The sequence below is a fragment of the Gopherus flavomarginatus genome, chromosome 5, assembly GCF_025201925.1.
Source record: "Gopherus flavomarginatus isolate rGopFla2 chromosome 5, rGopFla2.mat.asm, whole genome shotgun sequence".
Lineage (NCBI taxonomy): Eukaryota > Metazoa > Chordata > Testudines > Testudinidae > Gopherus > Gopherus flavomarginatus.
Genome location: NC_066621.1, coordinates 44,138,255 through 44,155,287, shown reverse-complemented (window position 1 = coordinate 44,155,287; position 17,033 = coordinate 44,138,255). Strand labels below are relative to the sequence as shown.

General features: G+C 42.4%; 1 protein-coding gene across 2 annotated transcripts; it reads left to right on the top strand.

Annotated features, from left to right (window-relative positions):
- Positions 1-475: 475 nt before the first annotated feature.
- On the top strand, positions 476-16,718 carry GAL (galanin and GMAP prepropeptide). 2 transcript variants are annotated; one of them, XM_050952978.1, is made up of 7 exons: positions 476-643; positions 1,092-1,172; positions 1,906-1,960; positions 3,169-3,240; positions 3,710-3,796; positions 6,882-6,959; positions 16,434-16,718. In XM_050952978.1, exons 2-7 carry the CDS (start codon positions 1,092-1,094, stop codon positions 16,484-16,486), a joined length of 426 nt encoding a protein of 141 aa, XP_050808935.1. In that variant the 5' UTR covers positions 476-643; the 3' UTR covers positions 16,487-16,718. The 2 variants fall into 2 exon arrangements, with proteins under 2 accessions (XP_050808935.1, XP_050808936.1); XM_050952979.1 differs by lacking the exon at positions 3,169-3,240.
- The last annotated feature ends 315 nt before the right edge of the window (positions 16,719-17,033 follow it).

Below are 17,033 nucleotides of genomic sequence, written 5' to 3'. Positions count from 1 at the left end.
TACTGTAATTGACAAGGATACGAGTCTTATTAGCCAGCATAATATAGAGCCTTTTCCATTTAGCTCTGCTTCTGTACCTGATTCTCCAAAGAGGGGGCTGTGTTCAATTTACAGTTCCTTATGCTCAAACAACAACAAAGAACTTCTGAAGTTTCAGGAGAAAGATAGAAGGCAGGCCAGGCTGTCTAGTAGAACAGAGCTCTTTTCACTGCTAGCCAGTGTCCTACCCAGGCGTAATGAAAGGTAATTGGCCAGGCTGTTATCCATCTGCAGCCCACATCTTGCTTCCAAATGCCTCTAATTGAATTGCTGTAATTTTTTCCCTTCCTAATGTAGTGACTTGGCGAGGGGAAATGACCCGGGGATGTGGGCGGCTCTCGATTCTCCCCTGGGAGAGAGCCGCGCCTGCAAAGTTGCGCTGCAACCGATAAATAGCGGAGGGGGAGCGGTCTTGGGTTTACAGGCACTGCAGCCCCCCACTCCACTGCATCCTCTACTCAGTGAGCGCACCAGGGCCATGCAGTGAGGAGTCCCAGCTGTGACCATCCATTCCCCAGAGCAGCCTGCGGACAGCTCCCTCCCCCACTGCCAGCCAGGACTGAACCCGCGCAGTGAAGAACAGAGCAGCAAACCCCAACTCAAGGTACTTTCCCCTTATGTTTAGCCTCTTTGCCTTCTGGGAGGTATTTAACTTTCAGGTACATGAAATCTTAGACTCTGGACGCCTTCCCTTCTGACACCCCATATTAGTGACTGCAATGACTTGTGTGTAGAAGTGGGAAAGGGGGCAGGTATTGTAAAGGCTGATCTGTCTCTGTGCCTCATTGCGATCAGATTCCACCCGTCTCCGATTTTGGGGGTGTTCCTGCTTTTTTAGGATTTGACATTCTCTGACGTTCCTTCCTGAACTTTCAGATGCACAGGACTCACCCCCGGATACACACCCTTCCTTTTCATAAGTTCCTCCTGCCTCAATGTTTCCTAAGGCATCAGGTTCCTGTGGGAACCTAAATCGATTTCAACCCCCCTTCCTGGGATCCCAAACTGGAAGGCAAAGCAATTAACTCCGAGCGTTTGTGGTCTCCTTTCAGATGCAGAGGTGGACTAGTCTCCTGTTTCTCTCTTTGATCTTTTGCGCCACCCTCTCAGAGACATTTGGACTCGTTTTATCAGTAAGTATAAATTTCATTTACAGGAGCTCTGTCCATTAGACATGCTCACTCAGTGTCTCAGCTGACAAGTACCAGTAAACTCTACACTGACGGGCACTCTGGTTAGATATAGGGCTAAGCAAAACAAAGCAAGTGCTCGAGAATATTTTGGCTGGTAGATGAGTATTAAAATGTCCAATATTCCCAATTGTTCATCTACTTACGACAAATGTGCTACAAAGTTGTTAAACAAAACAAGGGTTATTAGTTTTATATAGTAAAGTTCAATGAACGGCCATCTTACTTAAGAAAAAAACCAAGAAATTCTTTTGTTTTACATGAAGCTTACAAAATATAAACAGCTGAGATACAATGACAAATTGTGTAAATCCAAACAAGTATATAGAGGGAAATGTATATACTTTTCAGTAAAGCAGATTGGGAGCAGATCACATTTATTATAACTTGTAAGGTTTAAAATTTATAATGCATTGTGTGATTTTCAGTTTTGTCTATATAGAGTCAAAATCCTGGTCAGGCTGAAGTCAATGGCAAAACTGCCATTGACATCAGTGAGGCCAGGGTTTCACCCAGACTGAAATAATATTTTTTGATGAATAAAAAATATCGGCTCATTAGAAACCCTAAGGAATCTGTTTGCACAAACCAATCTCTGAGATTCATGTTTCTTTTTTTCAGAAAGTATTATGTAAATCATGCAATAAATAATCTACTGCACTTTTCCCTCTGTAAGGCAAAAGAAAAGAGGGGCTGGACTTTGAATAGTGCTGGTTACCTACTTGGGCCACGTAAGTCAAATATTTAATTTTCTATATTTTAAAATTCTATTTAAAATGGTCACTTGACACCTATTGTCTGCCATGAGTGTGCTACCCACTAATCTGGCTACTAAAGTAATTTTTGTTTAAACCTACTTACGTAAAACTAAAGAGTGTTATTTAGGAGACTCTTCAGTTAGTTACACATCTGAAGCCTAGGATAGAAACAAATAGAATTTAAACTTCCTCTTCAAAAGCAATGCCATATAAAGGCACTAAATTACATGGAATTACACATTTGGGTATTCTTAGAGTGCTAAAGAGTTGTAATTCTTAGGTGGCATACATCTTATTACTCTAAAATAGCAGCTTTACCTCCAATTATACAAAAATAATGATAATTAATTGTATAGAATCTAAGGGCATTTGCCTTGCAAAGTAGTTATAACATTTTATGGAATTTTGGCAGTCACTAAAGGGGGAAATACAATGGGTGAAATTGGGCCCCATTGAAATCAGTGGCAGTTTTGCCACTGAACTCAGTGGGGCCAAGATTTCACGCTAAATCTACATAAAAATGCCCAGATGCATAGTCTTCTGATACTATTCTTGGACAAAACAAACTCTGAGATTGTAAATAAATATCAGTAATTTACAAGAGGAAAATACTTAATTCCATTTTGTAATTAAAAACAAACACCAGTGTCTGAGAGGCTGAAAACATAAAGTTCAGGTTTCCAGAAAAGTATGGAGATAAAAAGTGAAGGTGTCCCAATTGGCTAAAAAGTCATCCTTTAAAACTATTTGTATGCTTGATGCCTCTCAGCATCTTGAAAACCTTGGGTAAAAATAAATGACAATTATTAAGTCAGCTACAGACACCTATACCTACCCTTTACTACTTTTTATGTTTAATATTTCTGGGGGTTGCCTAATTTCACCCTCTATAGTATATGATAAACATTACAGATAATTAATACCACTATCCATATAAGGATCATAACTGTCTTTTTTTTTTCCTTTATTATTCACTTTTTGTAACTGACCTTGGGATACAAATGTATGCACCTTTGATGTATTTATTGATTCTATAAATGTTTGTAAGTATATTTGCCTTAAAGCAGCAATGCCAGAATAGACTGTGTTGAAAGACATACATGCCGTTCTGTAATGGGGGCATATGTTTGCTGAGTGCCATTTCTCTAAGACTGGATAATAGGCATCATCCTCTGTTGCAGGTCGTATTGATCAGCTTTTACTGATAAAGGAAATGCCCATTGCAAGGGGGAGAGAAGAGGCACCTGGGGAATGTAAGATAGTTTTTGGAGGTTATTCACGTAAACTAATTGCAGTTTACTTTTAAACAAATTACTTGGCAACTTTCCTCTTTTTAAGAAAAAAAGAGTAGCAAAACCACATTCCTAAATTACACATGAATGGTCCAACTCTGCATTCCCTGTACACCCAAAACTCTCAGTGAATTCAGGAAGAGTTTGGGAGTGCAAGCAATATAGGAATCGGCCCTTAATGGATATAAACTAAATACACAAAATTATAAAATGCCTTAATTCTTTAATAAGCTTATTTAAAGAATGATTCCTTTGATTCACTAGTTGTATATTATTCCATCAACAATCCCATCATGTTCTCGTAGACAAATGAAAAGAAGGCTATAAAGAGAGTTACTTTTAAATCTTTGACCTAGCTCAATAAAATCCATCAAAATCAACCTGGAGACTGTAAATGAAATTAACTCTTCCTCTCTAATTTATTTAACAGATGCAGTAGATAATCACAGATCTCTTATTGACAAACATGGCCTAGCTGGTAAACGTGAGATACAGCCTGAAGAGGATATAAAAATAGGTAATGAAATTATGAAAGCCAAGAGTTTGTGCTTCTGTATATAGCATTTTATTTACTACGTTTGAGTTATTGTCACCCTAAATGGAAGCTTAAGCTTTCTTGTAGGCAGGACAATGTACTTAACATACATGAGTAGTCCCATTGAAGTCAATGAGAGTATTCATATGAGGAAAGGAAAGCAAAATTTGGCTCACAGACACCAGAGTTTGGAGATCATGACCTGAATTATGTGTATTAGTTCAAAATGCAGAGTCGTACATTGACTGGCAGGACAGAAGCTTTTGAGTTTTCCTTCATTTTATCCAAATTAACATATTTGACTATAAATCCTACCTTTTTCTTTATATATGTTCAAAACAAAGCTTTCAAGTCCTATCAGACACTTAGGAGTCCTAACTGATTAGCCCAGGAGTGTGATCAGTAAGGGATGATATTAGGGAGATCATGCATTAGGGAAAGTTATAGAAACAAGAGACACCTTTTATCATACCAACATAGAACTGAAAGCTGTTGATGTTGTATGGAGCTGGTTTTTGAGAAATGGATTTCTCATAATAACCCCATCTCAAGTATAATTGTGTATTTTTTCCATAATTATACGAGATAAATTGTTTCAGTTAGACTTAGGGCCTGATCCAAAGCTTAATGAAGTCAGTAGGAGTCTTTCTATTTAATGCAATGGGTTTTGGAACAGTCCCTTAATCCTGAGAGGTGCTGAGCATTCACAACTCTGAGCTCAATGGAAGTTGTGAGCGCTCTGTACTTCTGAGGATCAGATCCTTACAGTATATCGTCCCTGTTTTTTACAACCCTTGTTTGTATTGTAAAAAAATTTCTACTTTATGCTGATGGTAATGGTTCAAAATTCAAAAAGGGTTGCTGTGTATATTCTTGCCTAAATGTCCACCTAAAGCATTTAATTTTATGGTTAATCTAATTCCTATGTATTGGTATGCAAAAATGTTACTTTGTTCAAAATACCTTATTTTCTCTAAGGAAATATTTAGACCAATACAAAATCATTTCCTTTTCTTGGTATATCTGAAACTTAATTGTTGAACTAAAAAAAATACTCAGATTTTCTTCCTAGACTAAGGGTGAATGATGCTAGAGACAGCTGGGGAGCGTCTACAGAGGCAAACTTCTTGTTTTTGTTTTTTAGTTGCCATTTATTGGGGTGCTTCATTTTAAACACTTTGTATAGAATTTCCAGTATCAATTTGTAATAGTAAAAAATATATTAAAAAGTGATGTGATCAAGTCAATGAGTTAAAGCAGGTACTCAGCTGGAGTTTATTAACAAGAACACACTATTTTTAAACATTGATATAACAACCAACTCTCACTTGATCGTTCATAATTAAACACAATACAGCTTATCAGCAGGTAGTTTTTTGCTTTATAGAATTACAGTTTCATATCTAGATCACACCTACATGGCAACACCATGTTAAGGCAGCAAATGCTGTGAAATTCCCATCAGCATTTCCTCTGACGTCTTCCATTGGGAGAGTAGGATATACCACCCTCTCCTTTCTGGACATACATATGGAGGCTCTGTGCTGCTACAGAATCTCAAGCCTTGCTACTTGGTAGCACAGCTGAGGCCTCCCTTAAAGGAGGAGGTTCCCCATGACAGAGTTTGGTGCATATGTGAATTTTTAAGTAACCTATAGGTCCCCTCCTCAGGACCTTCTCTTGACCTACCCATTCTTCGCCTGGTCAACCCACTGCTTGATTCCTTCTAATCTGCACAGGTCTCCAGACACACAAAAAACTCTATGGGGTTGAGAAGATGCCTGGGGAGCTGTTGTGACTCTTTTCTGTATAGTGAGGGAGTGATCCACACATGGCAAGAGCACTATGTATGGATCAAAAGACATGATCTAGTCCTTTGCTAAGGAATCTCAAAATGAGATCCATTTCTCACTCCAATCCTGAGAAGGCTGATAGTTGTTCCTGTGCTCAGCATTGTACTAACAGGGGAAGAGAGTCCTGCTCAAAGGAACTTACAATTTAACTCAAACCCTGGCAGTACAATAGAGACACATCTGATAGTCAACAAAGGTCCAAAATTCAGGTAAGGTTCTTTGCTTATTACTTATTAGTAGGAGAACATTGAATCGTTTCCCATGAATTGAACTAATTGTCTTCAACAGAATTGTACATTTCTGGTTATGGTTGTACGGGGGGCGGGTATAAATATATTTTGCTATTCTGAAATATTGATGAAAGGGACAGTTAGTGCACTCTTATCTAGTAATACTTCTCACTGACTCACTGTATTTTCCAGCGTGTAGACAGTTCCTTTGTAAAATACATGATCTGGAAACTATACATTGTGGAACTGCAGATGTGGCTTCCCAATGAAGGCACCCCAAGCTGATATTGCTCAGCACTTTGCAGGATGGGACCTAAAGATTGTAATCTAGTTTCTTTATAAACTTCTTCATTTAAGCACACTCCTTCCATCAACTCTGAAAATCTCCTTTGCACCTGAAATTTCTTACGCAGACCCTATTCAATGGAGCATTTAAGTTTCACTGGAATTGAATTAGGTATTTTGAAAAACATATTTTTCACTTACAGAATGTAGTGGCTTCTTATAAAGTTTGTCTTAAAATGGTAATTGTTTACATGTTCAAGGGGAATTAATGCAGTGGACTATTTTCAATAAAATTGGGTCGAATAAATTTGGATCTATTTTCTCCAGAAATCTGAGTCTGAGGTCTCATCAGATATAAACTTCTTGACTGGTGTTGCAGAATTTACAAGCTCCACAGACAGCCCTGCAGGACCTTACAAACGCTGTAAACCAAATAACTTGAAGGCTGCTTTAATTTACATTAGTACGGAAGCTCCAGAATCAGGGAGCTATAACAAGCTCCCTGATGTCACCCCATTCTTGCACCAAATGTATTTCAGTGCAGGAGAAAATATGGCTCTCAGTTTTTCCACTGAACTTTTAAAATGAAATGTAGTTTCACATATTCTTCTGAATTCTTACATTCACTATTGTGACTAAAGTTGTATAAGCAAATATTCATACTAGCTATACATTAAATATCCAATAAATGTTTTCTAGGTAATCTTGGGAGACCAGTGGTTGACGACAATGTTGTACGCACAGTAATTGAATTTTTGACTTACTTGCATCTTAAAGGTTAGTAAAGCTCTCAGTCTTTTAAAAGTATAGTTTTATTTCACAGTCACTGAGGATCTGATTTCTGTAATCCTTACTTGGACAAAACTCTTGAATAAGAGCTGCAGGCCTGGGATTGAATATATAACTGTAGATTCATATTTAAATTGTGCGACTTTGTTGAGCATCACTGGAGAATGGGCTTGATTATGTTTGACATAACTCCTAGAACAAAATGTGATGAAATATCATCACTGAATATTCACATTAACAAATAGTTTCTTCCAGATGTCAATCAATTATTAAGAGCCTGCTCCCACAACACACTCATGGAGATGCTTAAAGTTCAACATACAAGTAGTGTCACAGAAGTGCATGATAAGTATATGACTAAGTGGTTGCAGGATTGAGATGTTGACTGTAAGCTCCTTGGTGCAGGAACCATCTTTTCATTATGCATGTGTATAGTGCCTAGCACAGAGGGGTCCTGATCCTGCTTGGAGCCTGTATCATAGAATATCAGGGTTGGAAGAGACCTCAGGAGGTCATCTACTCCAACCCCCTGCTCAAAGCAGGAACAATCCCAAAATGACAACTGCCAAAACTGTTTGAACTATCTTTAATAGGGTCAATATTTTTACTCTTACTTAAACTGAACAAAAGGAGATGTTTCAAAGTTTATCATTATCAAGTTTTACATTTGTGTAAGACAGTGACAAAGGAAATTTTCCCTACATTTGGATACTGAAGTCATATCCCTGAAACTGTGACATCACTCACCTGTGTGGCAACTGTGGAATACTGGAGAACTGTCTATGTAGGACCTGTAGGACTGAGACCTCTAAGGATTATGACTTTATTATAGCATCAAGCAAACAGAAAACCTGAGTGGTTAATAGACCTCTATTATAATTTTGAAGGTCTTCATGTTTTTGTTTTTGTTTTTTTCAGAAAATTTCAGGCCAAGTAAATAAATTAATTTAAATACCTTTTTTCAAATTTTCAGCCAATATAGAATTGCTGCTTTCAACTCTACTACATTCAAAATATTTAGAAAGTGATTTGCATTAGGAGAAAAAAAATAACACGATACATGCCTTTAATCTTCCTAATGGCAAGCATCATGAATCTCTCATTCAAAAGTCACCAATTCTGTCATGTCTTCTCTATAAATCCCTACCTTTGAATATAATGAATTATAGATACTTTCATAGCAATGAAAGTAGTGGTAGATAAAATTACAGGTGCTGTGTTTTATTAATTTCACTTTGCTGTGAATATCTTTTCAAGTCTGTTAACTTCAAGATTCTATGAATTTTATAAATTAAACTCTGGACAGTTTTGGCATCATTTTCTAAAATGATCTGTGTTGGTTCAGAAAAATCCTCTGCTAAGACTACTGTAAATACTGTGATGGGGCAAGGCCAGATGGCTACAGTAAAGTACTGAGAAACAGGTATGTTAGCCCCAGGCTAAACAAATCCCTAGGACCCTGGTAACCAAATGGCAGTTGCTCCATGTTAATCAAGGCACCTGGGACCAATTAAGATCTTTCTAGAAGGCAGTAGATAGCTACTTTAATTGGCTGCAGGTGTTCTAATCACGGCAGGCTAATCAGGGCACCTGGGTTTAAAAAGGAGCTCACTCCAGTCAGGCAGGGAGGAGCCAGAGGAGAAGGAGTGTGTGTGAGGAGCTGGGAGCAAGAAGCTGAGAGTGAGAGAGTGTACTGCTGGAGGACTGAGGAGGATGAGTGTTATCAGGTGGAAGGTCCTGTGGTGAGGATAAAGAAGGTGTTTGGAGGAGGCCATGGGGAAGTAGCCCAGGGAGTTGTAGCTGTCATGCAGCTGGTACAGGAGGCACTATAGACAGCTGCGATCCACAGGGCCCTGGGTTGGAACCCGGAGCAGAGGGCGGGCCTGGGTTCCCCCCAAACCTCCCAACTCCTGATCAGACACAGGAGGAGCTGACCCAGACTGGGTTCCACAAGAGGGGAAGATCACTGAGGTGAACAAATCTGCCAATAAGCGCAGGACCCACTAAGGTAGAGGAGGAACTTTGTCACAACTGGTGTCAGCGGTGGGATTCTTTGGTGTGCACAGCGCGGCGGGGAAAAAAAAAGGAGCGTGATTTAAAAAAAAAAAAAAAAGGGTGTTTTTTTTTCACCACAATGGATGACGTCGTGCGGGCACTGATACAAGACACAGCAGCGCAGCAGGAGGCTACTTGTGTCCAGGCAGCCGCCCAACAGGAGGCAGTGCGGCTGCAGCAAGAAACTAATCGCCTGCTGATGGACCAGGTTTCTCAAGACTGAGCTATGTTGCAGGAACTGGTAAACCAGGTAAAGACCCTTACAGAGCTGAACCGTGGCCATGATGGGGCGCAGCTCATACGGGCCAGCCATTGGCTGCAGAAAATGATATGGGAGGATGATGTAGAGCCATACCTTCTGGCCTTTGAGAGGACAGCCCTACGGGAGGCCTGGCCTAGAGATCAGTGGTCTGGCATCCTTGCCCCATTCCTGTGTGGGGAGGCCCAGAAAGCCTACCACAATCTGCCTGAAGAGGCTGCAGCAGACTACCCCCAGCTGAAAGCAGAGATTCTGGCCAGATCTGGGGTAATGACTGCAGTGCGGGCCCAGTGGTATCACAAGTGGAGGTACCAGGAAGACACAACCCTGCGGTCCCAACTGTATGACCTCCTCCATCTTGCACAAAAGTGGTTGCAAACAGAGTCCCGAAGTCCGGAAGAGATACTAGAGGTGCTGGTCATTGACCGGTACATGAGAGCACTGCCACCAGATCTCTGCAAATGGGTAGGCCAGAACGATCCGTCCACCTATGATGAGATGATCACGCTGGTAGAAAGATGCATGACAGCCAGGGAATTGACCCGACTACCCAAGGGAAGCCCCTTTTGTAGCAAACACCCAACCCCAGCCCTGGAAGGTGGGACAGCCAAACACCTGGGGAGTCCTAGGTGGAGGAAGAGAGGGGCCGAAAACCAGCAGAGACCCCAGAAGGAAGGGATTGGCCTGAGTGGGGGAAACTCTGAGACTAAACCCCCTAACCCACATGATAGGGGAATGATTAGAAACAATTATAGATGTTATGCATGTGGGGAGTGGGGACACATAGCAGCACAGTGTCCCAGCACCGAGGAGCCTATGCAATGCAACTTGGGGGATTGGCAAGTCCCATGCTCCCTTATCCACCTTGTGGGCGTCGCTTTAGCCCCACATAACTACACCAGGCCAGTGAAGATAAATGGAGTAGAGACTACAGCGCTTGTGGACTCGGAGTGCTATCACCCTTATATCTGGTAAGCTGGTAAAAAGTAGCCAGCTGCTACAACCCAAACGCGTAGCAGTGACATGCGTGCATGGGGCCATGAGTCATTACCCCACCATCCCAGTGGAGATAGAGGTTCAGGGGAACTCCACTGAGGTGACAGTGGGCATAGTTCCTAAACTCCCATATCCTGTATTCATTGGGAGGGACTATCCAGGGTTTGATAATTTAGTCCCCCCAGAGAGGCTGGAGGGAGATGGGGACCCTGTTGGCAGCGACTCATTGTTGGGGGAATGTCAACCCCTAATGTTTTCAGAGTTTTCTCAGGATCTATTCTCAGCCCCCCAAAAGGCCCGGAAGACAAAAAAAGAAAGGAAGGCCGCGAAGGCCTTGGGAACCCGGATCCTGACCCAGGGCCAGAAGACCGCGCTAGTAGACAGATGGACACGAGCAGCCATCAGAGAAACTACCAACATGGAAGGTGAGCCGGAGGCTGGCCCCAGCCATGATGGTGATGAGCCTTTGGAAGAAACAGAAGCTGGCCCCTGGGAGCTCAGGCAGGTTAGTCCTGGGAGAGAGACTTTCAGGAGGGACCAGGCAGAGGACCCTAGATATGATAATGTCAGGAAAGAGGTGGATGAGATAGATGGGACACCAGTGGAGGGGAAGGTCCGGGCCCAGGACCCTACTTTATAGTGAAGAAAGATCTCCTGTACCGTGTGGTGCAAATGCAGGAGCAGGAGATACATCAACTTCTGGTGCCACAAAAACATCAAAAAGCCATATTGAGCCTCGCCCACAGTCACTTGTTTGGAGGACACTTAGGGGTAGAGAAAACCCAGGCCAGGATCCTGCGGAGGTTCTTCTGGCCAGGAGTACATGAAGATGTCAGGCGATACTGCACCTCTTGTCCAGAGTGTCAGCTACATAGCCCTCGCCCACACTTGCGGGCCCCTTTGATACCTCTTCCAATAATAGAGGTACCATTTGAATGCATAGACATGGATCTGATTGGGCCCCTAGAGAAGACAGCTCAGGGCCACCAACATGCTCTGGTTGTACTAGAGTATGCAACACAGTACCCAGAAGCCGTTCCCCTACGCAACACAGCCTCCAAGACAATAGCTAAGGAGCTACTACAGATCTTTTCCCGGGTTGGGCTACCCAAGGAGACACTGACTGATCAAGGGACACCTTTTGTGTCCAAGCTGATGAAAGATCTCTGTTCATTGCTCCATGTACAAGCCCTACGGACCTCTGTATACCACCCACAAACAGATGGCCTTGTGGAAAGGTTCAATAGGACCCTCAAGGCCATGATCAGGAAAGTGGTGAGCCGGGATGGGAAAGACTGGGACACCCTATTGCCTTACCTCATGTTTGCCATCCGGGAAGTCCCACAATCCTCCACAGGTTTTTCTCCATTTGAACTACTATATGGGTGCTGTCCCTGGGGCATATTGGATATAGCCAGAGAAGCCTGGGAAGAGGAGCCAAATCCCGGAAGGAACATAGTCGAACATGTACTACAGATGAGGGATCGGATAGCTTGAGTTACACCCATTGTATGGGAACACTTGGAGAAAGCACAGGAGACCAAACGAACCCATTATAACCACCAAGCAAAGCTTTGACGGTTCCAACCAGGGGATTGAGTAATGGTCCTGGTGCCCACAGCAGAAAGCAAGCTGTTGGCCCAGTGGCAGGCACCCTACGAAGTGATTGAAGCCGTGGGAGAGGTAAACTATAAGGTACGGCAGCCAGGCCGCAGGAAACCTGAGCAAATTTACCACATCAATCTTCTAAAACCTTGGCATGATCAAGATGCATGCTTAGTCACCCAGGAGACCCTTCCCCAGAAGGATAACTTACATGAGCAAGTGAGGATATCACCCGGCTTGACGCCAAATCAAAAGGTTGAGGCAGCCGAGGTGATTGATCGCAATCGAGATGTGTTCTCTACAAAACCGGGGTGGATGACTGAGACCTATCACCATATCCACATGATCCCCGGAGCCAAGGTAACACTGAGACCCTACTGAATCCCAGCAGCCAAAAGAGAGGAAATCAAGGCTGAAGTAAAGAAAATGTTAGAATTAGCTGTTATTGAATAATCCTACAGTCAGTGGTGCAGTCCAATAGTTCTAGTGCCTAAACCTGACGGTACCATGAGATTCTGTAATGACTTTCGCTGACTGAATGAAGTATCCCAATTCGATGCGTACCCCATACCACGCATCGACAAACTGGTTGACCAACTGGGTAGTGCCCGATTCTTGACTACACTGGATCTGACAAAAGGGTATTGGCAGATTCCCCTGACCAAAGAAGCTAAAGAAAAGACAGCGTTCTCCACCTCGGATGGGCTATTCCAGTACACAGTCCTCCCTTTTGGGCTACATGGGGCCCCAGCTACATTCCAGCAACTCATGGATAAGCTGCTGCGCCCCCATACTAGTAATGCAGCTACATACCTAGATGATATCATCATCCATACTCCAGACTGGGGAACCCACTTGGAGAAAGTTGAGGCAATACTACGCACCTTAAGGCAGGCTGGCCTCACCGCTAATCCTGCTAAATGCGCCACAGGACTAGCAGAGGCTAAGTACCTGGGATATATTGTAGAACGTGGTATAGTGAAGCCCCAAACTAATAAGCTAGAGGCGATTGAAAACTGGCCCCGGCCGACCCGAAAGAAGCAGGTCTGTGCATTCCTGAGTGTGGTAGGCTACTACCGACATCTTATTCCCCACTTCGCCAGTAGAGCAAGTCCTCTAACGGAACTAGTGAAGGCCCGAGGTCCGGACATGGTGAAGTGGACCGACGCAGCAGAGAAGGCATTCATAGACCTTCGGACAGCTCTCTGTAATGACCCCATTCTCACAGCTCCGGACTTTACCAAGGAATTTATTTTGCAAACAGATGCTTCCAAGGTGGGGTTGGGGGCGGTTCTGTCGCAAATGATTGGAGAAGAAGAACACCTGATCCTCTACTTAAGCAGAAAGCTGCTCCCAAGAGAACAGAAGTATGCAGTAGTCGAGAGAGAATGCCTTGCTCTCAAATGGGCCATGGAGACACTGCGTTATTACCTCTTAGGCTGGCGATTTTACTCTTGTGACAGACCATGCACCCCTTCAGTGAATGCAGAGAAATAAGGAAAAGAATGCAAGGGTCACCAGGTGGTTCTTATCCCTCCAACCATTCCAGTTCCACATACGGCACAGGGCTGGATGCCACCATGGCAACGCTGATGGTCTTTCATGAGCACACTGCCTGGCGTCCCAAGTTGCCCAACCCTATGGTGTGGGGCGGGGGCGGGGAATATGTGATGGGGCAAGGCCAGATGGCTACAGTAAAGTACTGAGAAACAGGTATGTTAGCCCCAGGCTAAACAAATCCCTGGTAACCAAATGGCAGTTGTGCCTTGATTAACCTGGAGCCTGGGGCCAATTAAGATCTTTCTAGAAGGCAGTAGAGATAGCTACTTTAATTAGAACACCTGCAGCCAGTCAAGGCAGGGTAATCAGGGCACCTGGGTTTAAAAAGGAGCTCACTCCAGGCAGGGAGGAGCCAGGAGTAAGAAGGCAACGAGCTGAGAGTGAGAGTGTACTGCTGGAGGACTGAGGAGGATGAGCGTTATCAGACACTAGGAGGAAGGTCCTGTGGTGAGGATAAAGAAGGTGTTTGGGGGAGGCCATGGGGAAGTAGCCCAGGGAGTTGTAGCTGTCATGCAGCTGGTACAGGAGGCACTATAGACAGCTGCGATCCACAGGGTCCTGGGCTAGAACCCGGAGTAGAGGGCGGGCCCGGGTTACCCCCAAACCTCCAACTCCTGATCAGACACAGAGGGGCTGACCCAGACTGTGGGTTCCACAAGAGGGGAAGATCACTGAGGTGAACAAATCCGCCAATAAGCGCAGGACCCACTAACATAGAGGAGGAACTTTTGTCACAATGCTAAAATACAACCAGTGTTAACTAAATACATTGCATAGTCTATAGAGACTGCATTTGTTTGAATGGTATAGTTAAGGATCTTTGAGCAGTACTGTCATTTCCAGGAATTGAGAATACTTCAGCTATCCAGCCTCAGTCCAAAAGCAAACCTAAAATTTTGTGCCATTCTCAAACATTTTTCAAACACAGCACATCCTAGCTTACCTGAATCTCATGGAGCATGTTGAATACATTAATACAATCAAAGCTTGAAAATATCTTCAGTTTTCCTAAAATCTCTAAAAGGTCACAGTAGGACATGACCATGTTTGGGATAACAGAGTTTTCCAGATAACCTTGGTTTTGCTGTGTAATAACATTAATGTGGATTAACTGCACAAAAAAACTCCTTTTTGAAAAACAATTGACATTTTTACAGAAATGTCTAATATGCAATACTGCGGCCCAAATCTGCTATCCTCATTTTGAGAAGTAGCTTTCAGAGGGTATCCCATTAAAATCAGTGGATCTGTTTGGAAGGTGAGTCTCTGGAGGTTTAGTAGTAATTATGCAGCTGTTCCATGCTCTGGGCTGGGAGAGGGTGGTTCCACTTCTCTTCCCAATTCCTGCAGAGAATGTTTACTTAGTCTCTGTGGGGAGTATGAGTATTTTTCCATTCAACATTTTTACTCATCTGATAGATTACATGGATCTAAAATAACATTTTCAAACATTCATATAATACTCTAAAAATCTTTCTTCTCCCAGGCTTTCAGTGCTGTTTCTCCCTGTTAACTGAACAATCAGCATCTGTCCAAATCCATATTTACAAAGTAGCCACTTGAAATAACTATTGTTTGAGGACCCTACTTACTCATTCATGAGCTATTCCCAAGTGAGGGAGCGGAAAGTCAGTATTGGTGAATCCACTCACAAGTTGGGAACAGCAGTCACAGCATAAACAGCTTGAAAGCATAAATGGCTAAGCAAGGGTGTCTCTTGAGACATCCATGACCAGGGGTATTGATCCTAATTTGGTCAACCTACATAGGGCAGACATGGAGGATTACTTGGGCCTGAGGCTCTAAGAGTGCTGAATGAAAGCTCAAGGAGTTCCTGACTTAATATTGGTCAGCTGGTGTTTATATGCCAGTGCAATATAGACATTTCTGTACTCCCCTGTGTAAGCTGTGTCCCAGTGTGGGGGTCAGAGCAGCCTCCTGAGCAGGAATGACTGGGCAGGGCTGAGGAATAGGCTGAGCCCTGACCTCTGCAAACTGAGCCAGCATGGAGGGATAAGTAATATGCACCCAGTAAAGAGCTGATACCAATTACTTTCTCCATGGAGCAAGTGTCAATCAGGGGCTGAACTGTGATTTTTTGAGTAACAATTACTTGGTCTGCTCTTTTTACTCTTGCACAGTTACATGCTCCTCCTTACTGTTACCATCAACTCTGAGACTACACAGAAACTAAATCCACTGGATTGTGCACAATGGCTTTTCGGTAATGCAGAACTGGTACTCCAGAGCTACAAAACACAGAATGTTAGCAAGTGGTGCTACATTTTTAGCTAACAATGGCTACCAGCAAGATCTTGACATGAATATGTACACCAAATCAATATTTGATTTTAAAAAAATTCAGTCCAATAATGTAATATAAATGCTTTTTACACATCTACTCTGTCAGTTTATTACACTAAATATATTGATTTATGCATTTTCTTTCTCAAAATAATCCATTTTAGAGATGTTTAACAATAATGATATTCAGATAATTAATATACTTCCATCTTAAAGAAAAGGGGCATATTTATAACAACACTCTCACAAGGGATTTCTTGGAGGTCACTATCACAGTTGGCCTTTTAGGATCCAATCCTGAAACTGGCTCGGTGCAGGGGTCTGCCCAGCCTGAGCCAGTTGCAGGATCAAACTTAATCAAACAATATTAAATCTTATGATACTAATATTCAGTGATATGAATCAAAACATCAGACTTGATGTGGATGGTTTTTTAAAATACTGTAAATTATAACAGGCAGTTATGACTTATTAATATTCAAAAGAAACAGTAAATAACCTAGAAATGAGCCCTGAAAAGTATGAGCCTATTGTCTCATCTGTGGTTGAAGGGAAGCAAAGTAAGAAAGTTTAGCAATCATAAGGTTGGGGTTTTTTTAGGAATTAATTGTTAATTCTAAACTTTGCACTTAACTTTTTGTTTCTAAAAATCATGACTGCGTTTTTCTTTTTCCCCTTCACAGAGGCTGGGGCACTAGATAATCTACTTTCATCAGAAGAAACAAATCAGTCCTGAAAAATAATGTATTTATACTTCATTGTACTGTAAATGAAGACTAAACTCTAAACAGAGCTTTAAATGAACAGAAGATGGTGATTATTGTTTACATTACCCTTATACAGAGTTACACATGGTAAACTACTTTCTGCCCTTTTTGTTTTTTTTTCTGTGATGTTACAGTGTAAGATTTTTGCCTTGATTAAAAAAAAATTTCTTTAAGTGGTAAAATAAAAAAAGAGCAGCTGTATTTTGTTTCATTTTCCTTACAATAGCATGTTTTCAAGGTACATACATTATAATGCACAATATGTAGTATATTAAATGCATGTTTAACTTTAAGTATACAAACCCTCCTAAGCCTGAGCTCTGTAGCTGTGTCAACTCAACCCCGTGTTGATGCAGCTAGATCAACGGAAGAATGCTTCCGTCAGTCTAGCTACCATCACTCTATGAGGTGGAGCTCTGCAGTGATGGAAAAACCCCTTCTGTTGCTGAAGGAATCTTCTCCAGTACAGCACTACAGCTCCATAACGATGGTGCTGTAACTGTGCTGTTGTGGCAT